The 27,973-nt window shown below is 42.4% G+C and overlaps 1 protein-coding gene across 1 annotated transcript; it reads right to left on the bottom strand.

Moving 5' to 3' along the window:
• Positions 1-993: 993 nt before the first annotated feature.
• LOC311137762 (vesicular glutamate transporter 1-like) lies at positions 994-26,000 on the bottom strand (the record flags this gene model as incomplete). Its single annotated transcript, XM_084172346.1, has 13 exons — positions 994-1,280; positions 1,651-1,720; positions 2,775-2,902; positions 4,153-4,263; positions 4,989-5,121; positions 5,385-5,534; positions 6,552-6,690; positions 7,525-7,615; positions 7,934-8,021; positions 8,399-8,513; positions 8,891-9,009; positions 10,396-10,648; positions 25,939-26,000. 13 exons carry the CDS (start codon positions 25,998-26,000, stop codon positions 994-996), a joined length of 1,746 nt encoding a protein of 581 aa, XP_084028472.1.
• Positions 26,001-27,973: the final 1,973 nt, after the last annotated feature.

Below are 27,973 nucleotides of genomic sequence, written 5' to 3'. Positions count from 1 at the left end.
GAAACAAGATTCTCTGGTGTGGTGAAACCAAGATTGAACTCTTTGGCCTGAATGCCAAGTGTTACGTCTGGAGGAAACCTGGCACCATCCCTACGGTGAAGTATGGTGATGGCAGCATCATGCTGTGGTGATGTTTTTCAGCGGCAGGGACTGGGAGACTAGTCAGGATTGAGGGAAAGATGAACGGAGCAAAGTACAGAGAGATCCTTGATGAAAACCTGCTCCAGAGCGCTCAGGACCACAGACTGGTGCGAAGGTTTACCTTCCAACAGGACAACGACCCTAAGCACACAGCCAAGACAACGCAGGAGTGGCTTTGGGACAAGTCTCTGAATGTCCTTGAGTGGTCCAGCCAGAGCCCGGACTTGAACCCAATCGAACATCTCTGGAGAGACCTGAAAATAGCTGTGCAGCGACGCTCCCTATCCAACCTGACAGAGCTTGAGAGGATCTACAGAGAAGAATGGGAGAAACTCCCCAAATACAGGTGTGCCAAGCTTGTAGCGTCATACCCAAGAATACTGTAGGAAGAAGGCTGTTATCGCTGCCAAAGGTGCTTCAACAAAGTACTGAGTAAAGGGTCTGAATACTTATGTAAATGTGATATTTACGTTTTTTATTTGTAATACATTTGCAAACATTTCTAAAAACCTGTTTTGTCATTATGGGGTATTGTGTGTAGATTGATGAGGGAAAAAAACAATTTAATCAATTTTAGAATAAGGCTGTAACGTAACAAAATGTGGAAAAAGTCAAGGGGTCTGAATACTTTCCGAATGCACTGTACCCACGCTTAGTACATGGCTCATCCTATTTCCGCTGTTGTACAACCATTTTCAGTTCTCCGTAATACTTTGGTCCCCCCTTCTTCCACTCCTCACCCTCATCCCAACCACCCACCCCACCTCTTTCCAAGTTCCTGTGCCAAAAGGAAACTTTTATCTACTCTTTCTGTCTGCTACCCCACTCCGTAACTCCTACCTGTAAGTCCCTCTATGTTAGCTCCCTGTCTTTCTCTCCTCTGTATAGGTAGCTATCGGTTCCTGGTGGTTGTACTAACTCCTCAGTCTTGTCCCAGTCTGAGACCCAGGTTCCTGCGCCGCCTCCTCCTCCATTGGGATCCTGAGCTTGGATCGTTGCTCCGTAGCCTCCTTCTCCGGTTGTACGGTACAACTCCTCCGTCTCATTGGCCAGCTCATCCTCATCCAGAATACCACACTTCTCATCACTAAGTTGCTCGGGCTCTGCCCACCACTGCTTTTCTCCGGAGGCAAAAAGTCCTAGAATACAAAAGACAAATGAAATCATTCTTCCCAAAACTGTACTTACTTTGACTTGGATCTAGATTATGTAGCTCAACTCTAAACGGTTCCATTAACATAAAAAAATTAAAAAATAGGACCAACATTTATTATATCTTAATTTTAGGACAATATGCAATACAATCGCGCAAGAGGGAATATCAATACGATAATACATGTTTGATTTTTAATGAATAATCTAGCTTGCTCGGCATGAAATACGTTTCATACAAATGAAACACAATTTACTTCAGGGTCAATTCAAACAATTGTTGCATCATTATACAGCTTCATTACGATGTGCGACGATAGGGGAGGGGGGAAAAAAGAAAACAGAGCGAATACATACCATAGAATATAACACCTCCGTAATGAACGAGTGCAGCAATGAGAAACACATACTGCCACTCTTCCCGAGTCTAAGGCGAGTGAGGGAGGAAGAAAGTGTGTGAGAAAAATTAGGTTTGTTTAATATGAATAGTTAACAATTAATATGCTTAACAATAGTAGAGACATTTCTTAACTACCAATGCTGTGATTTTCATAAGGATGGTTCCTAATAGCTCCCTGCAGCTGGTCTGGGAATGTAGTCTAGGACATGGAATAGAGATAAACTTGAGGAACAGATAGACCTGTTTTGTTTCAATTTCTCGTTGCTTCTGAGTAACCTGGTCACACGGCATAAGACAAAGAGCCTCAGTGACCACAGTTTTTCAGTTCATCCTGTCTTTTACTATCTTCCAAATGCACAGCTGTGTGGGGATATGATAAGTAACGGAACTAACGTTATCACTTGTTTGTGCGCTATGACTCGATACACATAGCCACAAGAAGAAAACAAGGTAGCTCCTGATCTGACGGGGAGGGGTGGAACCAACCATGACTAAGCATTTTTAGGTCCACTATATAAGACCTCAGCATTTCTTGTTCGTTGGGCTGTCACTCTATCGACTTGGTTGTGTGGGTATTGCGACCAGCTCCCTTATCGATTAGTTATTAGGATAAAGATTTAGTTTAATTAGAACTCTGACTTGTGTGATAAGTGTATCTCTCCTCATTTGATAGTATTTAAAATATCCATCACAAAAGATACAGAGGAGAGTTTCAAGTTTCATTGTCACGTGCACAAGTACAGTGAAATACCTAATGTGATTGTTAGACAGTGGGATAGGGAGTGAGAGAGTGTCTGCGTGTGTGTGTGCGTTTGTGTGTGTGTGTGCGTTTGTGTGTGTGTGTGTGTGTGTGAGGGAGAGAGAAAATAACAAGAGAATGAATGGGAGTGAGAGAAATAAACTAAAACAAGTGATAAAAGAGGGATGAATATTGAGTAAGAATTTGTATCTATTATCCCTCTATGAGTCACTTGCTGTGTTATGATAGATCGTGATTTATAATGATGTGTGATAGTTAATAATGGCTATGCAGTAGGCAGTGTGCTGTATGATGTAGTGTAGAAGCAGAGTCATTTTGTACCTTATGTTTGGTCATGGCACCAACAATGAGTGGGCACACCATGCCTGACAGAGTGCCCACCCCATTGGAAATGCCCATGAGGATACTGGCATAGCGGGGAGCAATGTCCAGGTGGTTCACATTGAAGCCTAATGGGGAAACAGAGAGGAAGGTCACCATTAAATTGTTGTTGTTGTTGTTGTCATTGTTGTTGTTGTTGTACCGACACAGACCATCAACTTTCAAGAGTATGATATAACAGTAGCCAAACTCTATTTCAGATAGCAGAGACAATCCCCTAAATAACTGCGCTTGAGAGATTATGCAATTCTCTATAGACAGATCAAGGTTAGCTGTTCTGCTGACGGAGCTTATCCGTTTCTGTGAGGAGCTGGAGTGAACTCTGATCTGTTGTGTGAGAAAAAGTGTCTTGAGGAGAGAATAACAGAAGACTGAGAGGTAAGAGATACACCACATGGCCAAGAGTATTTGGACACCCCTTCAAATGAGTGGATTCGGCTATTTCAGCCACACCCATTGATGACAGATGTATAAAAATCGAGCACACAGCCATGCAATCTCCATAAACAAACATTGGCAGTAGAATGGCTCATACTGAAGAGCTCAGTGACTTTCAACTTGGCACCGTCATAGGATGCCACCTTTCCAACAAGTCAGTTCGTCAAATTTCAACTGTAAGTGCTGTTATTGTGAAGTGGAAACGTCTAGGAGCGACAACGGCTCAGCCGCAAAGTGGTAGGCCACACAAACTCACAGAACAGGACCTCCGAGTACTGAAGCGCGTAGCACGTAAAAATCGTCTGTCCTCGGTTGCACACTCTCTACCGAGTTCCAAACTGCCTCTGGAAGCAACATCAGCACAAGAACTGTTCTTCAGGAGCTTTATAAAATGGGTTTCCATGGCTGAGCAGCCACACACAAGCCTAAGATCTCCATGCGCAATGCGAAGCGTCGGCTGGAGTGGTGTAAAGCTCGCCGCCATTGGACTCTGGAGCAGTGGAAACACGTTCTCTGGAGTGATGAATCACACTTCACCATCTGGCCTGCACAGAGCCCTGACCTCAACCCCATCGGACACCTTTGGGATGAATTGGAATGCCGACTGCGAGCCAGGCCTAATCTCCCAACATCAGCGTCCGACCTCACTAATGCTCTTGTGGCTGAACGGAAGCAAGTCCCCGCAGCAATGTTCCAACATCTAGTGGAAAGCCTTCCCAGAAGAGTGGAGGCTGTTATAGCAGCAAAGGGGAGACCAACTCCATATTAATGCCAATGATTTTGGAATGAGATGTTTGACGAGCAGGTGTCCACATTCTTTTGGCCATGTAGTGTATATGAGAGATATGAGAGATCTAAAAGAGAACAACCCAAGTCTCACCTGAAATAGCGAACCCACTGAAGCCCACAGCCAGAACCAAAAAGGTGATAGCCACAGCTTTCGTATGAGAAAACCCGACCACTAGCAGTAGGGTGGCTTCCATTCCGAAACCTATCACAAGAACGTTAAGACACATAAACAAATGGAGGAAGTCAAGAATCAAGTGAGCATTCTTTGAATATTCAGGTAAATGAACAGGGATAAAACAACAGCACAAAAAGAGAGTGGTGAAACTTGAGAGGGATAGAGGATATTCTTCTTTAAGAAATTATTTCCTTTGTTTCCTTCTAGTTAAAAGGTATTGAGGGTAGTCTGCCCCAAATGTGGCTCCATGTGGTGCAGCTTCCCACAGTGATATAGATATGTATACGCTTCTCATTCCCCTCACTCCTGTATTCTATGCAGTCCAAAAATAGTTTACTGTGGCAAGCAATGCTGCTTTACTGGAAGTCATCATTTGCCTTATGCAGTGATCGTTTCCTCACGCACCGACCGGACACCATGGTTACCACAAAACGAGGTGTTGTATTTTCCAGGTCAATATCTCGCGTAAATTTTTTGGTTAAACTTTTTTTACCTTCTGTTTTTCCTTGTAGTTGAATAGTTTTGTTCATGTAAAAGTAGACTGAGGTTATATACGACAAAACTGGCACGAACTGCCAATCAATGGCTGATACGAACCGACTAATAATCTTTCATGGTTCTTGATAGCGAATCACTAAATCAAAGACATGTCTTGCCCTGTTGCCTGCTCCTCCTCTTTCCTTCCACCTCTTTCCTTCCTCCTCTTTCCTTCCTCGTCCTTTCTACCTTCTCTTTTCTACCTTCTCTCTTACCTCCGCAGTTCATCATCTTCCGGACGTTGGTGGTGCTCATGATTTTGTTTGTGCGCAGGTAGTCAGCCAGCTGGCCCCCGATCGGCACGATGATGGTCATCACTAGATGGGGGAGAGCCGACACCAAGCCCACCTGGGATGTGAGGAGGGGTGGATGGATAGGAGGTGGCCAGAGAGTGGAGGAGGAAGGATATTTTTTAGTACTGTACAACAAATAAGACCAGACTTAGAGGAGCATAACAGTGCTTGTTACTAGTCCTTATAAGAAAAGCTGAAAAGTCAATTTGTGTACCCCGGGATCCCACATCCCTGGGATCACACAGGGCCAGATAAACCTGCACCAGCACAGCACTAGCTCTAGGCCAGCTCTACATGGATATTCCTTGTCTTAGTCACCTTGCTGATCTCAAACCCGAACACTTCTTCAAAGTATGCAGGTTGGCTAATGAGGAGCAAGTAGAAGGTCCAGCTTCTACAGAAATTGGCCACGATGATGGCGTAAACCGGCATCGAAGTGAAAAAGGCTCTCCAAGGCGTGTTCCATTTCTAGAAGGACCAGAAAACATTCAATGTACAGTAAGGTGGCATGCAATAGTGCATGGTAAAATAAAAATAAAATATTGAGTAGATACTCGATAGAATACAAGATACCGATATTAGCATTTTTCGCACATCATGTCCAAATCCAAATCAAGTATCTGAAATTGATTCTGTATCTCAACAAAGTCATTTACAGATGAGTTGGACTTGATGTGAGACAAATGCTACTATACAGATGTAGGATCTGAATTTGAGCCAGTTTGCTACAGCAGGAATATTATCCTGCAGCAACCGGAAATGTGAATTATTATGTGGATTATAATCAATGTAAATTTTTTGTAGGGGTTGATACATCTTTTATTAGGGCAAATCTAGTCTGACATTTCAAAGTGGAAATTACTAACTTTAGAAGCCTTTTTAAACATTGAATACACAGTTTGCATTTCCTGCTATGCAGGAAAATAATTCTCAGCAACAAAAGAGTGATCAAATTAAGATCCTACATCTGTAAATACCATGACTTGCATGGGATTTGTGCAAGAAATGCTAAAATGTTGAACATTTGGAAACAGTGCCAGGGAAACTAAACCAAAGCATGGATTGCTGTCATACTTTGTACATAGACTGCTTACAGGGTAAGGAAACCAATATGTAATTTTGTAATTTGGGTGAACTATCCCTTTAGAGCTTTTGTAACAACCCCCACGTTGAGACCAGGGTTGATCGTGATCATCTTATCATGATTCCATTGTGTGCTCTAAAAGACCCCATATCCCCTATATAGTGCACTACTTTTGGCCAGAGCTCGGGCCAAAACTAGTGCATAATATAGGGAATAGCGTGCCATTTCAGATGCAGACACTGTTAAAAACAAATACTAGTTCAAAGGCTCAAAAACCCTAAATCACATCGTCAGAACACAGCAATGAGGGGCCATGAAAAGTAGATCTGGAGAGGAAGTGAAACAAAGTGATGATTAGCTCAAAAGCGAGTTAGTGGATAGATGAATTGGTGTAGACTAACCGTAACAGGTGTGGAGTTAGCGGCTGACATTCCGATAGCCTCCTCAATGTATTTCTGCTCCTCTTCTGTGATGGTGGGGTGGGCTGCTGGGCTCTCGTACGACACCAGGATCCAAAAGAGATACCAGAAGATCCCAAAGCTGCCTGGGAGGTGGAAGGTAGAGTGGAAAGAGTGGAGAGAACAGAGTAAGAATAGAGAAAAGGAGGTTTCTAAAACTAGGACAGACTGAGGGTCAGAGCTACAGTGCATACGTTTCACAACCAATTCATAAGCCTTTGTAGCATTTGCATACTTGAACTGAACTGAGGGATTGTTCACTTTTGCACCGCTATCCGACACAATCCATTTTCACTAGCATTGCTACATTCTCCAAAAATGCAAGCCAGGAGATTCTGGACGTTGCTAAATAACCAACTACCCAGGGTTGTGGTCAATTCCATTTAAATTCCAGTCAATTCAGGAAGTACACTAAAATTCAAATTCTCTTCAATGCTTTTCAATGAGGAAAATTTTGAATTTGAATTGGAGTTTAGTTCACATTTTGAATTGACTGGAGTTTAAATGGAATTGACCCCAACCCTGCAGCGAACCTTTTAAAACAGTTTGGAGGAAATGACCACAGTCGAAGATAAACTTAACTTCACATAAAAGTGAACTACACATGTAGGATCTTAATCTGAGCCAGTTTGCTAAAGCATGGATATAATCCTGCAGCAACAGGAAATGTGAATTATTATGAGGATTATAATTAATGGACATTTTTGTAGGGGTTGATAGATTTTTCGTAAGGGAAAATCAAGTCAAATTACAAAGTGGAAATTACAAACTTCAGAACCCTTTTTAAACCTTAAATACATTACAAGTTTAAAATGTCCTGCATTGCAGGAAAGTTCTCCTGCAACAGGGTGATACAATTAATATCATACACCTGTATCACTTTAAGTTAGGAACATTTATGACAAACAGAGGTCACTAACCATAGACATAGAAAACAGACGACCACCCTGAGTACTGGACTAGTACTCCAGCCAGTGGCATAGCTATCACGGCTCCTGCATAGGACCCTGAGATACAGAGACCGACACACTCAAACATGAGTGAGACAGAAAGGTCAGTCATATGGAAGTGCACATCATTAAACAGCATTTCTGTGGAACTAGAACTACTATATTGAGCAATCCTAGCATGATTATTAATGATTATAATGGTAGAAATAGTCACAGTAGATGTTGAGATGGTTAAAGTCATGTAGGGTTATGGAGAATTACGTAATCACAATAAATTATATTAATTGTAGTAGAGAGCACAACTGTGACCCTTTGTAGTGTCCAGACAAAGACAGGGGAGACAGAGAGGATGACAGAAGAGTAAGATGACCTCACCACAAAAGGCTGTCGTGGCCAATCGACTTCTTTCAAGAGGTGGGGCCCACTTTGCCCAAATGCCGTGGCACGCTGGGTATGAAACACCCTGCGAGAGAAAGAATTACAGTTAAGTGACTAAGAACTCTTCATATTTGCAGTTATACTGAAAGGTTACTGACAACTGATTGTTTTCTCTATGGTGAACTGGCCACTGACCATGTGTCATACGCAATGATAATGTTTTCTTTCTAATATGAAAAGTTATTGATCTCCTAAAATCAATGACATCACTTCCTAGTGTAACTCTTTCTCTCATAGGGTGTTTCAGGTGAAATGCACTCTACACGAGAAAGAAAACATTCTCGTCGTGTATGACACATGGCCAGTGACCAGTTCACCATAGAGAAAACAATCAGTTGTCAGCATAGTGCAAGTGTGAACTCTGATGTATGCTAGGGGAAGCCATGGAATGTAGCCAAGCACCTCCACAAGTCCTTGACATATCCTGACAAGGATAACGCAGACAATGTGAGTTCGTGCTGCCGAAGGGATCAACATATTCAGGCATGAGGTGGCCACTATGGCAAAGCCAAAGACTCTGCGTGATAGAGGGGAAAAAAGAGGGAATAGAATCAGATATGGACCTACACTCTTAGAAAAATAGGTGCTATCTAGAACCTAAAAGGGTTCTTCAGCTGTACCAATAGGAGAACCCTTATTGGTTCCAGGTAGAACCATTTTAGTTCCAGGTAAAACCCTTTTGGGTTCCATGTAGAACCCTTTCCACAGAGGGTTCTACATGGAACTCAAAAGTGTTCTACCTGAAACCAAAAAGGGTTCTACCTGGAATCAAAAAGGGTTCTCCTATGGGGACAGCCGAAGAACCCTTTAGGAACCCTTTTTTCTAAGAGTGTACAGTAATAGTTATTGAAATATTCACAGCATATTATTCACATATAAGTATAAGCAGCTGACCTGTTGGCTGCAAATTTTTGACAGATGAATCCCCCGGGTATTTGGGTTACTATGTATCCCCAGAAAAATGACCCATGGATCATTCCGACCGTTTCTGGTTCCCAGTTGAACTGAGCTTTCTATGGAGAGATGGAGAGAGTGAGAAAAAAACTAAAGGAGAGTTCAAGGCAAAGAAATAGGAAGAGAAAAAATACATGTGAGATCGCTGAACCAAAGTAGGTGACCCTTTCTAGCACCCTTCAACGGTAATCATTAATCAAAGCCTTATCAACCCAATAAAAGTTGACAATCAAACTATTTAATTGCGATTAGATGGACCTAGCAGCTTTGAGAGCCACCACGTTTTTACTGGCTGTAAAAATCATATTTTAGCTAGTGCAACAAGGCATTCATCTCGTGTTTGCTGGTCATTACAACCAATAAGGTCATTATCCATTTAGGAGAAGGAGGTAAAGCCAAACCAGCCAGATTGGTCCAACTCTCTGACCCTTTGAGAGCATACAACACCACCACTGACAATAGGGATTCAGTCTCCCAACAAGTCACACATATCAGTCATGGAAACAAAGGTGATACCTAGAACCCTTTTTGGTTTCAGGTAGAACGTTTTCACCCAACAAAGAACACTCAAACGATGGAAAAGGTTCCATGTATACTGAACAAAAATATAAACGCAACATGTGAAGTGTTGGTCCCATGTTTCATGAGCTGAAATGAAAGATCCCAGAAATATTCCATACGCATTAAAACGTTTATTTCTTTCAACTTTTGTTCACAAATATGTTTACATCTCTGCTAGTGAGCATTTCTCCTTTGCCAAGATAATCCATCCACCTAACAGGTGTGGCATATCAAGAAGCTGATTAAACAGCATGATCATTACACAGGTGCACCTTGTGCTGGGGACAATAAAAGGCCACTCTAAAATGTGCAGTTTTGTCACACAACACAATGCCACAGTTGTCTCAAGTTTTGAGGGAGCGTGCAATTGGCATGCTGACTGCAGGAATGTCCACCAGAGCTGTTGCCAGAGAATTGAATGTTCTATTCTCTACCATTAGCCACCTCTAACATCGTTTTAGAGAATTTGTCAGTACGTCCAGCCGGACTCACAACCGCAAACTACGTGTAACCAAGCCAGCCCAGGGCCACCACATCTGGCTTCTTCAACTATGGGATCGTCTGAGACCCGCCACCCGGACAGCTTATGAAACTGAGGAGTATTTCTGTCTGTAATAAAGCCCTTTTGTGGGGAAAAACTAATTCTGATTGGCTGGGCCTGGCTCCACAGTGGGTGGGCCTATGCCCTCCCAGACCCAACCATGGCTGCGTCCCTGCCCAGTCTTGTGAAATCCATAGATTAGAGCCTAATAAATGTATTTCAATTGACCGATTTCCTTATATGAACTATAACTCAGTAAAATCGTTGAAATTGTTACACGTTGCATTTATATAACCCTTTTAGAACCCTTTTTTTACTGTATATCTCTGACTCTTGGACTCACCACGAGAATCGGTTTGTCGCCCTTGTAAATGGTTTGGTTGTTGACCATGCTGACGATGGCCACGCCCAAGTTGCATCGGATACCGAAAGAGATGCAGAAGCCCAAGCCGGAAAGGATGGCGATGATGTAGCGCCGGGGCAGGCCGAAGCAGGTGCAGTCCACCACGGGCATCTCCTTCTCCTCCACGAGAACCGCCTGGCCCTCATCGGTGAGCTCAATGGTCTCGCCATTTTCCTGCCGCTTCTCTAGGATTCTGAGAACAAAGAGGAGAGAATATATACTGTATATATAGAGAGAGAGACAGTTGGCTTGTGACTTACAGAGACAGTTGTAGCGTACAGACGTCAAAGAGACATGATTCAGCAGCATTGCAGGGTCGAGAATTTTGTTGATATTAATTGAAAGTATCTGGAGACATATAATGTTACATTTACAAGTAACTGCCAAAATAAAGGAAACACCAACACAAAGTATCTTAATAGGGCATTGGGGCACCACAAGATTGAGATCTGGTGACTGAGACGACCATGGCATATGGTTTCCATCGTTTTCATGCTCATCAAACCATTCAGTGACCACTCGTGCCCTGTTGATGGGGGCATTGTCATCCTAAGGGAGCACAGCCATGGTAGCCAAAATAATGGGCAACTGGGCCTGCCCAGCTGTCACGGCTGATGTGGATGCGGTGTGGGAGTCAGGCGCAGGACACAGAAGCTTAGTCGCAACGACTTTAATAGTTAAAAAGGCAATAACCAAAATAACGTGCCTCTAACACAGGAGGCGAGCGATTACGCTAACAGTGCGTAAAAGACTAAATCCTAGAGAACACAATAACGATACACCAAACGGACAGGCGTACAACAACACACAACTGCAAACAAAACCAAAGGAAACTTATAGGTGGCATAATCAATACATTATACGAGACAGGTGCACCAACAAGACAAAACCAAACAAACATAGAGAACATCAAACGGTAGCAGCTAGTACTCCGGGGACGACGAACGCCGAAGCCTGCCCGAACAAGGAGGAGGAGCAGCCTCGGCGGAATTCGTGACACCAGCATTTTTATACATGCCATGATGGTTAATTACTTAGGAATTGCTCATAAACCACAACTGTGTGGAAGCACCTGCTTTCAATATACTTTGTACCCTAATTTACTCAAGTGTTTCCTATATTTTGGCAGTTAGCTGCATGTTCTTGTTAGCATCAGTCTGAGGTATCTCATGGCAATGATTGTGTAGGTTTCTGTGTGTGTCTTCCATGCATTAGTTATGTAAGTTATTTTGCATGGTATTAAACTTCCATGAGGTTGTATTCATTGCTAATGTATTTTTTTTATTTTTTTATCAAGACTCTTCCAAGACTGAGACTTTCCTTCCTGTAAACCTCTTTAAATAATGTAAACCACCTCAGGATACTTCAATGTCACCTTGGCCAAGCCCTGCAGTGATATTTGTTTTCAGACAGCTTTTTTGCTGACATGACCTGTCTGACAGGCCTTGGCAGGCAGGCTGCAGTACAGTAGAGCTGAAACCATACGGGGAAAACAGTACTTGTCTCTTTGGCACATCTCAGGCCCCTTCTCTCCACCCTGCTCTCTCCTGCTCTCTCCCGATTCATCCAGCTCACTGAGCAAACATGCTAACGACCTGCGCCAGCCTCCAGTCTGGGAAACATCAAATATGTATTCAGCCGAGGCACATCATCCATTAAGCATGAGATCTGCCCGGGCCCAGTGCGAGGCTGTACCTCTGCTCCAAGGCCAGGGAGAATGGGGGGATGTGGGGGAGACTGAGGTTTCACATGCCCCTGCTTTATTTACATTCTGGTCATATGTTTTTAATGCTCAAGTGATTCGGGGGAAGGAGAGCCAATCATGTCATCTCTGCTTTGGAAGTGAAGAGTTTACATTGGTTAAGAGCAGACTGTAGGAAGCGGTAGATGACTAAACTGTCAATCAGTCAGTGGTGAAGCCAGTATTGTTTGAACTGCAAAGTTGACCGTTTCTCATCTGAGGAATCAGACTATTGGTTTTGTATATATTTTAGCTAGTTGGGTATAGTTCTTGGGAATGGTAACAAATGGGTACCGCCTTGAACCACACTGTGATTTGATATGACGTATCAGAAACAACGTAATATGAAGTGGAAGGAGGAAACTGCTGATTAAGGTAAAAAGCTTCACATGAAACAGGGAAAGGTGATGCTTAGATGGAATGTCTCGCAAATATAATCCCTGAAAACGGTACAGAAAACAGTTTTGGATAAATTTTTCCATATCAAGACAAAAGTATTTATCATACTGGGTCAATGCTCTGATATCCTTACCTACCAGAACCTTGACCAGAATTTCAGAACCTACAGGGCAATATCTACTGAGAAAGACTAATCACGGCTAGTCAAACCCATGATAAATCAAGCTAGGGTAATCTACTGACAGTGTCACCAAAGCAGTATGTAGACCAATGTCACAATGTCGTAACGATCTGTCACACAGCAGCACTGTCACTGGGCACAAGGTGTGTGTCTGTCACCCCATCAACATGCAAGGCCATTTTAGAAGGTGAACGTCCTATGTGGAGGCTTGAGAATGATGAGAGGTTAAAATAGACATGCCCTCTATAACACCTTTGAAAGCAAACTTTATACCATATTTGGCATCAAACTTCAGTTTACAAACTGTACATTGTGGCAAGTCAAAAACTGCTGTGGTATGTGGAACCTGTGTACGCCAATACATGTGCCAGAAAACCGTAGACCCACTCCAATTTGCATACTGCCCCAACAGATCCACAGATGATGCAATCTCTATTGCACTCCACACTGCCCTTTCCCACCTGGACAAGAGGAACACCTACGTGAGAATGCTATTCATTGACTACATCTCAGCGTTCAACACCATAGTGCCCTCAAAGATCATCACTAAGCTCAGGACCCTGGGCTAAACACCTCCCTCTGCAACTGGCAACTGGATCCTGGACTTCCTGATGAGCCGCCCCCAGGTGGTAAGGGTAGGTAACAACACATCTGCCACGCTGATCCTCAACACGGGGGCCCCTCAGGGGTGCGTGCGCAGTCCCCTCCTGTACTTCACCCATGACTGCATGGCCAGGCACGACTCCAACACCATCATTAAGTTTGCCAACGACACAACAGTGGTAGGCCTGATCACCGACAACGATGAGACAGCCTATAGGGAGGAGGTCAGAGTCCTGGCCATGTGGTGCCAGGATAACAACCTCTCCCTCAACGTGATCAAGACAAAAGGAGATGATTGTGGACTACAGGGGAAAAAAAGAGGACTGAGCACGCCCCCATTCTCATTGACGGGGCTGTGGTGGAACAGGTTGAGAGCTTCAAGTTCCTTGGTGTCCACATCACCAACAAACGATCATGGTCCAAACACACCAAGACAGTCGTGAAGAGGGCACGACAAAGCCTATTCCCCCTCAGGAGACTGAAAAGATTTGGCAAGGGTCCTCAGATCCTCAAAACGTTCTACAGCTGCACCATCGAGAGCATCCTGACTGGTTGCATCACCGCCTGGTATGGCAACTGCTCGGCCTCCGACCACAAGGCACTACAGAGGGTAGTGCGTACGGCCCAGTACATCACTGGGGCCAAGCTTCCTGCCATCCAGGACCTCTATACCAGGCGGTGTCAGAGAAAGGCCCTAAAAATTATCAAAGACTCCAGCCACCCTAGTCATAGACTGTTCTCTCTGCTACCCCACAGCAAGCGGTACCGGAGCGCCAAGTCTAGGTCCAAAAGGCTTCTTAACAGCTTCTACCCCCAAGCTATAAGACTCCTGAACAGCTAATCATGGCTACCCGGACTATTTGCATTGCCCCCCCCCCCCACCCTACCCCCCTCTTTTACGCTGCTGCTACTCTGTTTATTATTTATGCATAGTCACTTTAACTCTACCCACATGTACATATTACCTCAATTACCTCGACTAACTGGTGACCCCGCACATTGACTCTGTACCAATACCCCCTGTATATAGCCTCCCTACTGTTATTTTATTTTACTGCTGCTCTTTAATTATTTGCTATTTTTAATTTTTTACTTATCTAATTTTTACTTAACACTTTTTTTTTTCTTTTTTTTTTACGGCATTGTTGGTTAAGGGCTAGTAAGTAAGCATTTCACTGTAAGGTCTACACCTGTTGTATTCGGCGCATGTGGCAAATAACATTTGATTTGATTTGATTTGACATGTGAGGAAGCAACATCCACAAAATGGGTGCCATTACGGTAGCCTGGCTGACGCGACCCACGCGACACACCGAGGGAGAGCTGTGACACACTGGTCTGGACAGGAAGCCGTTTGATAATGCAATATTCGCTCAGAAATGAAGGGGACGTTTTGATTAGTTCTCTCAACAAAATGTTTTATCTTGGTGGGTTGAGACCTCTCGTTTTTTGGATTTGAAGATCCAACAGTTGTAATGGAAGGGGACAGTGCTCAGGGGCTGTCCATGGCTGTTCATGTGGGTTTTGCGTGAGAAAGGTACGAATGAGAACCAACCAGTAAAAGCACAGCCCCCTTCATTATCGACGCATTGTGCCGACAACATCAAAACAGCCTTTCCAGACTCTGAAGTCAGGAGGACTTTGAATTTGGTATCAGCCAGACTACCACTATGGTGCTTTACCAATAACAGTTCACACAAGCAATGGCTCCAACATTCTTTGACATTGATTAAGTATTAATGACTTTCGCTGACGATTAATTATTAACATCTCCTCCTATTTCTGTCTTTGTGGGCCTCTCTTTCTCTCTATTCTTCCAGTCCCTCGTTCATCTTTCTGGTCTCATCTCAGTCCTTGCCTTTCATCCTCAATTCCCTCTCCTCTCACATCGTCACACCCATCTTGCACCACTGTTCTTCTTTTAACACCAATTCCCCTTTCTGAGTCCTGAGAAAACCTTCCCTGTCTAAACAGCAACACATATAGAAGGGCACATCTGTGCTGGTGAAACAATGTCCTTTTGATACCTGTCAGGTGTTTATGAAATGTGTTCAAGGTGAAACGTGCTCAACACCATTGTCTTGCAAACAACAGTTGAAAAAGTGCTAGGAGCCAACTGTCCCATAGTAATGAAGTAGAAGACAGGCCATTACTCATTTGATATCATTGCAGCAGATACTTTGATTTTTGAAAAGTATTTATTTCTCTGTCTTTTTTCCACCATGTCTCAACTTCCGGTTGCCTTCGTCTGGCCCTGAGACGTATAGCCCTTTGAATCCTTAGCTCTTCACTAACCCCTCTCATTTTGACTCTCTAAATAATATCACACAAACTGACAGAATGAGACATACCTGTGTAGTAAATGTGGAAGTCTGTCTGCACAAAACTCTTTGAGACATATTACAGGAGAGGAAATGAAATAGAGGTCAGTGACTCTGAATACTTTTCACTGGTTTGTCAAATAACCAGGTTCTCTCCAACTTCATCTCTTAATTCATTCGTCAAGGACACAGGCGTGAGGACAGTTCAGCAGTGCAGTTCAGAGTTCAATCAACAGGTGAAGATGATGGATTGAAGAATCAGTTCTACTGTACATGTGGAGTAGGACTAGATCTGGGAAGCAACTAGTATGGGTATTATTTTCAAGATACTGTACCAGTGGTCCTCTGTAGCTCAGCTGGTAGAGCACGGCGCTTGTAACGCCAAGGTAGTGGGTTCGATCCCCGGGACCACCCATAAACAAAAAAATTATGCACGCATGACTGTAAGTCGCTTTGGATAAAAGCGTCTGCTAAATGGCATATTATTATATGTGAATATGACATAGACCCTGTTGATATGAGGTTGCAGACTTCTGAATACACAACGGAATAGTTAAGTCAATAGTTTAGAAAAATTTGAAATGGCTTAGGAAAACCTTTCAACACAGAGTGAAAAGTCAGCTAAGGGCAATGGAACTCTCTCTTGAATAATACAATCATAAATTTAGGAATTAAAATACATCTCTATGAATACAATATCCAAACACCTTATTCTCTCAACAATCCACACACTGTACTAGGCCAAAATGAGCTTTAGAAACATTCATCAATTTTGTATTTAGTTTATGAAAACTCTGCTCTAAACTCACAATAGATGGGTGATTGATGACTGATAATATTTTGTGAAAATGACATGACATTATGAATAATCCATTTTAAATGCATTACATGGTCAAAAACAGTCGCTACTTCCCACTGGCCACAGATGTCAATTCAACGTCTATTCCACGTTGGTTAAATTGAATTGAAAGACGTGGAAACAACTTTGATTCAACCAGTGTGTGCCCAGTGGATTGTGTAAATAAGACAAACTATACCGCAGACACAAGTTCATCTACAGAACATGTCCCAGAGTATTATCATCATGTGGGCAAGGGACTCAGCCTTAAGAATATCAATTGCATTCAGCAGCTACATTTGATATTGTTAAGACCCCAATGCTTGACAAAACAGCTACATCTAACTATATACTCTCTGTCTTGGGGACAATGTCAACCCAACGTCTGTCCAGAGTATCTGAAAAATAAAATAGCAGTTATAGATAAGTCATTATGCAACTGTTTATACAATGTTTTGTAAGTTATGAATTATGACATGGATTGGTTATATCAAATTAGGGCCACTGACCTTGCGTTGGTATTTTACTACAAGATGAGACACTCTCTCGTGCTTTCTAAAAGTTCTAAAGACAAAGATACTGTAGTTCTAGGCAATAGCCTCCATTTAATGCCGCCTCTTTGTGTTTGAAACTTGCAGAGAGCAATGTCACGTTAAAGGAAAATTTCACCCAAAATCTTTATTTTGGTATTTGTTTCATAAGTCCATTGTTGACATAGTCCTAAATGTTTTGAATGTCAGCAAAATGCATCATATGGGGATGATTTATGTATTTTGAAAGTTACATATCTTGAAAACTTGATTGCTGACAGTCCAAACATGTTGGGACTATGTCAACAATGGACTTATGAAACAAATACCAAAAGATAGTTTTTGGGTGTTGTTTTCCTTTAAAGCCACATAATTTATGCCACAATATTTACAACAGAATTCAGAGTATTTTCCGCACACAGTACAATTCAAAATAAATTGAATGAGTCTGGCAACCTAAAACATATATGTATAAGGAGAACTATTGCTATCAAATCAAATTGTTTTGGTCACATACAGTGGGGAAAAAAAGTATTTAGTCAGCCACCAATTGTGCAAGTTCTCCCACTTAAAAAGATGAGAGAGGCCTGTAATTTTCATCATAGGTACACGTCAACTATGACAGACAAATTGAGAAAAGAAAATCCAGAAAATCACACTGTAGGATTTTTTATGAATTTATTTGCAAATTATGGTGGAAAATAAGTATTTGGTCACCTACAAACAAGCAAGATTTCTGGCTCTCACAGACCTGTAACTTCTTCTTTAAGAGGCTCCTCTGTCCTCCACTCGTTACCTGTATGAATGGCACCTGTTTGAACTTGTTATCAGTATAAAAGACACCTGTCCACAACCTCAAACAGTCACACTCCAAACTCCACTATGGCCAAGACCAAAGAGCTGTCAAAGGACACCAGAAACAAAATTGTAGACCTGCACCAGGCTGGGAAGACTGAATCTGCAATAGGTAAGCAGCTTGGTTTGAAGAAATCAACTGTGGGAGCAATTATTAGGAAATGGAAGACATACAAGACCACTGATAATCTCCCTCGATCTGGGGCTCCACGCAAGATCTCACCCCGTGGGGTCAAAATGATCACATGAACGATGAGCCAAAATCCCAGAACCACACGGGGGGACCTAGTGAATGACCTGCAGAGAGCTGGGACCAAAGTAACAAAGCCTACCATCAGTAACACACTACGCCGCCAGGGACTCAAATCCTGCAGTGCGAGACGTGTCCCCCTGCTTAAGCCAGTACATGTCCAGGCCCGTCTGAAGTTTGCTAGAGTGCATTTGGATGATCCAGAAGAGGATTGGGAGAATGTCATATGGTCAGATGAAACCAAGATAGAACTTTTTGGTAAAAACTCAACTCGTCGTGTTTGGAGGACAAAGAATGCTGAGTTGCATCCAAAGAACACCATACCTACTGTGAAGCATGGGGGTGGAAACATCATGCTTTGGGGCTGTTTTTCTGCAAAGGGACCAGGACGACTGATCCGTGTAAAGGAAAGAATGAATGGGGCCATGTATCGTGAGATTTTGAGTGAAAACCTCCTTCCATCAGCAAGGGCATTGAAGATGAAACGTGGCTGGGTCTTTCAGCATGACAATGATCCCAAACACACCGCCCGGGCAACGAAGGAGTGGCTTCGTAAGAAGCATTTCAAGGTCCTGGAGTGGCCTAGCCAGTCTCCAGATCTCAACCCCATAGAAAATCTTTGGAGGGAGTTGAAAGTCCGTGTTGCCCAGCGACAGCCCCAAAACATCACTGCTCTAGAGGAGATCTGCATGGAGGAATGGGCCAAAATACCAGCAACAGTGTGTGAAAACCTTGTGAAGACTTACAGAAAACTTTTGACCTGTGTCATTGCCAACAAAGGGTATATAACAAAGTATTGAGAAACTTTTGTTATTGACCAAATACTTATTTTCCACCATAATTTGCAAATAAATTCATTAAAAATCCTACAATGTGATTTTCTGGAGAGAAAAAATCTCATTTTGTCTGTCATAGTTGACGTGTACCTGTAATGAAAATTACAGGCCTCTCTCATCTTTTTAAGTCGGAGAACTTGCACAATTGGTGGCTGACTAAATACTTTTTTTCCCCACTGTACACGTGTTTAGCAGATGTTATTGCGGGTGTAGCGAAATGCTTGTGTTCATAGCTCCGACAGTGCAGTAATATCTATCAAGTAACCGTAGTAAATGTCACAGAAATCCACACATAACAACTATAACTTTATATTGATATGCATATGCTCGTTACAATAGCCACAAACCAACACCTCTGGGAAACACTTCCGCGCACGCACGCGCTGAGGAAGTGGAAGTGGAGGTTTACCGGACACTATCGCGTAGGGCAGTAACCTACAGTAATCCTGAGTGTAAATGCTTTTGGGGGAGGGGAAGGGACAATGACGAGTTATCGAACGAGGCGAACCTGGAGAGGTGTAGGCTACTGAAAGAAAGAGAGAGAGAGATTGTAAATACAACCCATATTTATGTTGATTTATTTTCCCTTTTGTACTTCAACTATTTGCACATTGTTACAACACTGTACATAGCCATAATATGACATTTCGAATGTCTCTATTCCTTTGAAACTTTTTTGAGTGCACTGTTTAGACCTACTGTTCATTGCTGATTGTTTATTTCACTTTTGTTTATTATCTATTTCACTTGCTTTGGCAATGTAAACATGTTTCCCGTGCCAATAAAGCCCTTTGAATTAGAGAGAGAGAGAGAGAGAGAGAGAGAGAGAGAGAGAGAGAGAGAGAGAGAGAGAGAGAGAGAGAGAGAGAAAGAGAGTGGGGTATATGGTGATTGGGATTTATGTGGGCCAACAGCTTGGAGGGGGAGGGTTATTTCGGAAGAGGATTTATGTGTTTAGACGCATCTTCAAATCCTGAGAGAAAGAGAGACCGCAAACTCTTTGCGCTCCGATATCCATCAATGTTTCTGAAGATTCATCATACCTTTTCTTGCATCATGGGCGTGCCAAATAAACATTATGTTCCCTTATGAAAGATGTGTCTTTCACATTTCTTGAGCAGAGTAGCCAGCACTTGCTGCCTCTATCAAGTGGTCACACTGTATCTCATTAGGCAAATTAGCTGCTGATCTAACTTTTATTGCATGTAGGCCTAGGCCAATTCCAAATGCTTTTACAATGTATAGCCTATTGCCAACTGGACACAATAGGCTATACACTGGGTGGACCAAACATTAGGAACACAGCCATGACATAGACTGACCAGGTGAATCCAGGTGAAAGCTATGATTGACTTGTTAAATCCACAATCAGTGTAGATGACAGGGATGAGACTGGTTAAAGAATTACTAAATCTTGAGATAATTGAGGCATGGATTGTGTATGTGTGCCATTCAGAGGCTGAATGGGCAAGACAAAATATTTAAGTGCCTTTCAACACAGGTATGGTAGTAGGTGCCAGGCGCACTGGTTTGAGTGTGTCAAGAACTGCAACACTGCTGGGTTTTTTTACACTCAAGTTTCCTGTGTGTATTTAAAGAATGGTCCACCACCCAAAGGACATCCAGCCAACTTGAATCCCTGTGCAACACTTTCGACACCTTGTAGAGTCCATGCCCAAACGAATTGAGGCTGTTCTGAGGGCAAAAGGGGGTGCAACTCAATATTAGGAAGGTGTTCCTAATGTTTTGTAAACTCAGTGTATACCATTCTTTTGCACAGAAAAAACTACTAAAATGCATACAAACTCTGGGCACAAAGCCACATAGAGATCAGCTTAGCTTGTTGTACCCCCTGTATATAGCCTCGTTATTGTTATTTTATTTTATTGTGTCACTTTTTTTTTTGCTTTAGTTTATTTAGTAAATATTTTCATAACTCTATTTTCTTAAAACTGCACTGTTGGTTAAGGGCTTGTAAGTAAGCATTTCACGGTAAGGTGAAACCTGTTGTATTCGGCACATGTGACAAATAAAAATTGATTTGATTTGATTTGTTATCATTTGATTTGTTACTCCCGAGTGGCGCAGTGGTCTAAGCCACTAGAGATCCTGGTTCGAATCCAGGCTCTGTCGTAGCCGGCCGCGACCGGGAGACCCATGGGGCGGCGCACAATTGGCCCAGCGTCGTCCAGGGTAGGGGAGGGAATGGCCGGCAGGGATGTAGCTCAGTTGGTTGAGCATGGCGTTTGCAACGCCAGGGTTGTGGGTTCGTTTCCCACGGGGTCCAGTATGAAAAAAAATAATGTATACACTAACTGTAAATCGCTCTGGATAAGAGCGTCTGCTAAATGACGTAAATGTAACCATGATTATTGGGGGGTAAAATATGAACCAATCATAAACTTAGATGATCCATTATGTCTCGTCCTTCATAAAGTTCTAAAAACGAAGATACAGAAGTTCTAGGCTATAGCCTTCATTTAATGCCACCGCTTTAAGTTTGAAACTTGCAGAGAGCAATCCGACTGGGCACATAATTGGATACTATTTTGGTTGAGACGTTGATCAATGAGATTACAACCTATATTCACCACTTAAAAAGACAGCCAAAAGATAGTTGAATTTCCAATGTGTTATCATTTAAAAGCACAACCAAATTCCAATGGAAAAACAATGTCCGATTTTTTGTTAACTTGTCACCCAAATGTCTATCACTGCGCTTTCAACCACTTAAAAGCACAGCAAAGGTCAAATAGGATAGGAATACAATGTCAGATATTTAGTTTATTTATACAACTGATTAATGTGTTATCACTGTGCTTCATCTAATAGCAGAACCAAATGACCTGGATTGCAGTTGAGATTACATTAAAAGTACTTGGCGCAAGTGATCAATGATGTTCGAGATTCTGCACAGATTATTAAAGCAATTGTGAAGATCTCCACAGACCTGTTGACAACCTATGCAGGCTATCTTGAACATGCATGCTTTAAATGATTACATAGGAAGAAATGTATAATCACAGTAACCTCAAAATGTGACCATGGATGTGTTACTAATTTTAAGGTTGAATGTTACATTAGTTTGTAAAATAGCCTTAACTTTAGGCTATTTACTGTATTACATCTGAGCCACTAGCTTAATCCCATTGTTTAACTTTTATTTTTGGTTGAGTTGGAGACGTGGTCCTCTGTAGCTCAGCTGGTAGAGCACGGCGCTTGTAACGCCAGGGTAGTGGGTTCGATCCCCGGGACCACCCATACACAATAATGTATGCACACATGACTGTAAGTCGCTTTGGATAAAAGCGTCTGCTAAATGGCATATTATTATTATTAATCCAAGATATCATTTGTTAACTTGTCGACAAATTAATAGGCTATTTATTGTATTTCAAACCTGATAATATATTGTGTTTGCTTGTCAACGCAACAAAATATCAACATTTAAATGGGATTTTTCTTCTGCTTTGATAGTTCCATCTGTGCCACTGATTTATTAGTCTGGCTTTAATTCCAGTTTTTCTACAAATTAATAATATATACTATATATACACTTCCCAAGTTATCTCACGTCACCCCGCTCCTCCGCACAGTCCACTGGCTTCCAGTTGAAGCTCGCATCTGCTACAAGACCATGGTGCTTGCCTACGGAGCTGTGAGGGGAACGGCACCTCCTTACCTTCAGGCTCTGATCAGTCCCTACACCCAAACGAGGACATTGCGTTCTTCCACCTCTGGCCTGCTGGTCCCCCTACCTCTGCGGAAGCACAGTTCCCGCTCAGACCAGTCAAAACTGTTCGCTGTTCTGGCACCCCAATGGTGGAACAAGCTCCCTCACTACGCCAGGACAGCGGAGTCACTGACCACCTTCCGGAGACACTTGAAACCCCACCTCTTTAAGGAATACCTGGGATAGTATAAAAGTAATCCTTCTAACCACCCCACCCCCACAAAATATATACAAATAATAATAATAATAAAAAATAAATTAAAAATATTGTAAAGTGGTTGTCCCACTGGCTATCATAAGGTGAATGCACCAATTTGTAAGTCGCTCTGGATAAGAGCGTCTGCTAAATGACATAAATGTAATGTAAATGTATATGAGTGATAAAGTATGGCCACATTTAATTTGCTCTGTTAAACCTACCGTTTGGAATGGCTTTGATAGCAACAGTCAATCTATGTAGTTTTAAGTGGAGATCTCGCAACAATCATTCTCACGATAGCACATTGGTTATAGTCAGTGACAAATATCATAGCTAAGCAGGGCTGGGCTGGGCTTGGTTAAAACCAAAGGGTAGTTGTAGATAGATCAGTTCTCCAGTAGTAGGTGCTGTCCAGCCTATTATGTTTGTTGTTGATATAACAGGTACAAATTCAACATATTTTATACAAGGTTTATCTATGTTCAAATTTGGTTACCATGATGACATAATCCTGTGGTTTCACCTCGAGATTGAGGTCGGCACTGATTTTGGGCGATTAGGCCTGGCTCGCAGTCGGCGTTCCAATTCATCCCAAAGGTGTTTGATGGGATTGAGGTCAGGGCTCTGTGCAGGCCAGTCAAGTTCTTCCACACTGATCTCGACAAACTATTTCTGTATGGACCTCCCTTTTTTCACGGGGGCATTGTCATGCTGAAACAGGAAAGGGCCTTCCCCAAACTGTTGCCACAAAGTTGGAAGCACACAATCGTCTAGAATGTCATTGTATGATGTAGCGTTAAGATTTCCCTTCACTGGAACTAAGGGGCCTAGCCCAAACCATGAAAAACAGCCCCAGATCATTATTTCTCCTCCACCAAACTTTACAGTTGGCACTATGCATTGGGGCAGGTAGCGCTCTCCTGGCATCCTCATAACTCAGATTCGTCCATTGGACTGTCAGATGGGGAAGCGTGATTCCCTCCTCCAGAGAATGCGTTTCTACTACTCCAGAGTCCAATGGAGGCGAGCTTTACACCACTCCAGCCGATGCTTGGCATTGCGCATGGTGATCTTAGGCTTGTGTGCGGCTGCTCGGCCATGGAAACCCATTTCATGAAGCTGCCAACAAACAATTATTGTGCTGACGTTGCTTCCAGAGGCAGTTTGGAACTCGGTAGTGAGTGTTGCAACTGAGGACAGAATATTTTTACGCGTTACACGCTTCAGCACTCGGCGGTCCTGTTCTATGAGCTTGTGTGGCCTACCACTTCGCAGTTGAGCCATTGTCGCTCCTAGACCTTTCCACTTCACAATAACAGCACTTACAGTTGACCGGGGCAGCTCTAGCAGGGCAGACATTTTACTAACTGACTTGTTGGAAAGGTGGCATCCTATGACTGTGCCACGTTGAAAGTCACTGAGCTATTCAGTACGGGCCATTCTACTGCCAATATGTGTCTATGGAGATTGCATGGCTGTGTGCTCGATATTATACACCTGTCATCAACGGGTGTGGGGGAAATAGCCGAATCCATGTAGTGTATCTCTTACCTCTCAGTCTTCTGTTATTCTCTCCTCAAGACACTTTTTGGCTCTCTCACACAACAGATCAGAATTCCATGGCTAAGGGGTGTTCTTATGCATGATGCAATGCGGAGTGCCTGGATACAGTCATTAGCCGTGGTATATTGGCCATATACCACAAACCCCTGAGGTGCCTTATTGCTATTTTAAACTGGTTACCAACCTAATTAGAACAGTAAAAGTATTTTATTTATTTTTTATATCGGTCTGATATACCATCATCATTCAGGGCTCAAACCATCCAGTGTATAATCATGTTTAGATCATTATGGTCTATCTATATAAAATAATTTACATGTCAAATTAGAATAAACTAATGTAGGCTATTGGGCCTCTTCATCCATCCATCCCATCACAAGCTAACTGAGCTTTGCGCACCTAGGTGAGCTGAGGCTCACTTCTTTATTTAGAGTCGGACTTCAGAAAACGTCCATGAACTCGAAGATACCGTAGGTTCAAATCTACGCCTTTAGGAAACTATTTGAGGTAGGCCTATCCATAGACTTTAGAATGGACGGAACGGAAACTGTCTCAAGTTAACAGGTAAATGTGAGGACATTCCCACGTCGATATTAATAGGGCCTGAATTTAGTTAATCTAGTTAGCTATCCTTCAAATCAAATTATATTTGTCATATGCTTCGTAAACAACAGGTGTACACTAACAGTGAAATGGTAACACGAGGAATAAATACACAGTGAATTACGAATACAAATAACGAGTAAAAATAACATGGCTAATAGAGGGAGTACCAGTACCGAGTCTATGTGCAGGGGTACGAGGTAATTGAGGTAGCTATGTACCTCCTTGCCATGTCCTTGCTCCGACAGTTGACACAGAACAGAAGCTATACATTTACACACGTTGGAAATCAAATATTTTCTATTAGAGCAACCATAAACCTTTTTGAATGAACAATTTAACATGAAAGATCATCAAATAACCCAGATTAAAAACAGTTGGCTACTCGTGAAATACATTCCTGAACATGAAAAAAAATGTTAGAGTTGCCTCAAATGTAATAATGTTTGTTTTACTAAATTGACTGAAAGGCCAAATTTATAATTGCAAACAGATGTTTCGTCAGGTCATCCAACCCCGCTCAGGCCTTTGGGCATCTTGATCTTCCGTAGCCTATAGCCAAATTTGTCTACCGGCCCACCGGTTCCCTTTTAGCCAAAAGTGCAGATAAAAGTATTACTTGCTCTTTTACAACGCTTAATAGGCCTAGGCTAATTGAATATACATTTATTTAAACTCTATATAAACTCTAAATGCATGCCGGGCGAGATGACAACTGATTATTTCGTAATCAAAAATCAAGATGGTGCTGATCTGGATTTCAAAGTAGGCTACACAATTTGCACAAATAAACCATACAGAAAAAGTAATAAAGCTGTTGTTTTAACTTACTTGTGTAATTTTCCGAGGGTCTGGCCCGCGACGATTTTAAACCTATCTGGTCGGATCTCCATCCTCGCGACTCCAGGCTCCGACCGATTTGCTGTCCGCGCGCACTCCCGCTTGAGCGCGCAGCCCTATTCACTATCACCTTCTCCCTCCGCCCTTAACCTCTCACTCACATACCATTAAACCTTGCCTCCCTTTATCAACCAGCTGGTCCACCCCGCTATGCTGGTCCTCCCTTTTCTGGTGATTATTCTAGCCTAATTCAACCCAAAGTGAGCCGTGAGTAGAAATTCAAGAAAAAAGAACAAAAACTTCCCATGCCTACATTTTACACAATCGAGATGAGAAAATACGTTGTTTTAGCAGTGCTTTAGCAATTTAAAAATAACTTCTCAAACAAATCCAAAATGTGTATTTCGAATGAATGGCCGAGCGCTGTCTGGCCGCGAGTGTCGCTATCCATGGTGCTGAAACCAGATTACTGACCTCAACGCTAATCTGCCCGATTGTGTGTAGCGAGTATCTGTCACTTCCTTTCCAGAAGCCCGGCGTCTTAAGTAGCCTGGCTATTCTCGTACCACACTGAATGACGGGCATTAGATTAGTCTACACTGACACACATGTAGCCTACTGGAGAAACAGGTAATTTAGGGCCAGAGTGGTCCCCTGAGATTAGATGTGAGTAAAGGTATAACCACTATCTTGAGTAAACACTCACTTAAGTAGACATACATACCGTGTCTGTTTGTTGCCATAATAACTGTAAGACCACTAACATGGATGTGCTCTGATCCGGACATATTATCAGTAGTACTATTGGCTTTTATTTTAGGCTATTTTGTTTTGATTGAATAGATGAGATTATTTTTCTTATTTTAATTCCTGCCATCACTGAGGTCTTTATCATAAAATAACCCTACAGTACCACGAGTAGCTAGGTGTTCTAGCACCTACTGGTCTGAATATGACATGACATGTCATCTACAGTAGACTACTCATCTATGACCATAGGACTGCAGACAAAACAATGCAGTTCTTGAATTTCAGATTTTCCCAAAACCATAGGATCACAGAAAATGCACAGTGTAAACATCAGTTAAAGGTAGAGAGAGAGTCAAGTTTATTATGTGTTCAACAGCACCAACGTTTGTTAATTTAGTTAAGAGAAAGAAAAAAAAAATCAATTTAATTTCTGGTGAGTATAACTCCTACCAATTATCCGGTTCATATGTCGCCAGTCACTGGTAATCTAATATAAGATGAAGCTTCTCTCCAGATGTCTAACCGATATGGGAGGGTAAGAGGAGAGGAAGACGGTAGGGTTGGGCACTGCAGCGGGAGGAGGGGCCAGCCTGGGTGGTACAGAGATGATGGCAGGGGTGTCAGAGAGGAGAATCCATTACCAGCCCTCCACACCTCTTTTTTTCTGTTCATCTGACAGAACAGTGGAAGAAAACAGGAGATGCCCCTGGGAGGTCAAGGGTCAACTTTTTAGAGAGAGAAGGTGACAAAGAGATAAAGAAAGAGGGTCAGACAGAGAAAGAGAACATATTGTCAAACTGCAGTACATACTGTTTGAGAACAAAAATAATAACTTAAGTATTCTAGAACTAGCCTGTCTGATGTGACCCACATGGTACACAGTGAGGGAGAGATGTATCCTCAATACAAAAGTATAAGCAACTCATTGCAGCTTTGCCACAAAAATGGAAGAGGTAATTACTTAAAAGAGAAATGAATTAATTGGTCTGTCTGCCTCCAATGAAAAACCATGCATGGCTTAAAAAGACTAGCTAGTATATATCGTAAATTGCATGTTTTACTTAAGGTCGAGAGGTTTGACAACTATTCCGCATAAAATTCAAGATAGTTGGGAACAGATTTTTTATGTCCCAACACCATGTCATCGGGTTTATGAACTGATATACAAAACATCACTCCGTTCTTTTTAATTTAAACTATTAGATACAAATTCTTACCACATAAAGAATGCTCAACAAATGGGGCATTGAACAGTCAGCCCTGTGCAGACTCTGCC

The sequence above is a fragment of the Coregonus lavaretus genome (assembly GCF_964263955.1).
Source record: "Coregonus lavaretus genome assembly, chromosome: 1".
Lineage (NCBI taxonomy): Eukaryota > Metazoa > Chordata > Actinopteri > Salmoniformes > Salmonidae > Coregonus > Coregonus lavaretus.
This window is presented reverse-complemented; position numbering and strand designations above follow the sequence as displayed.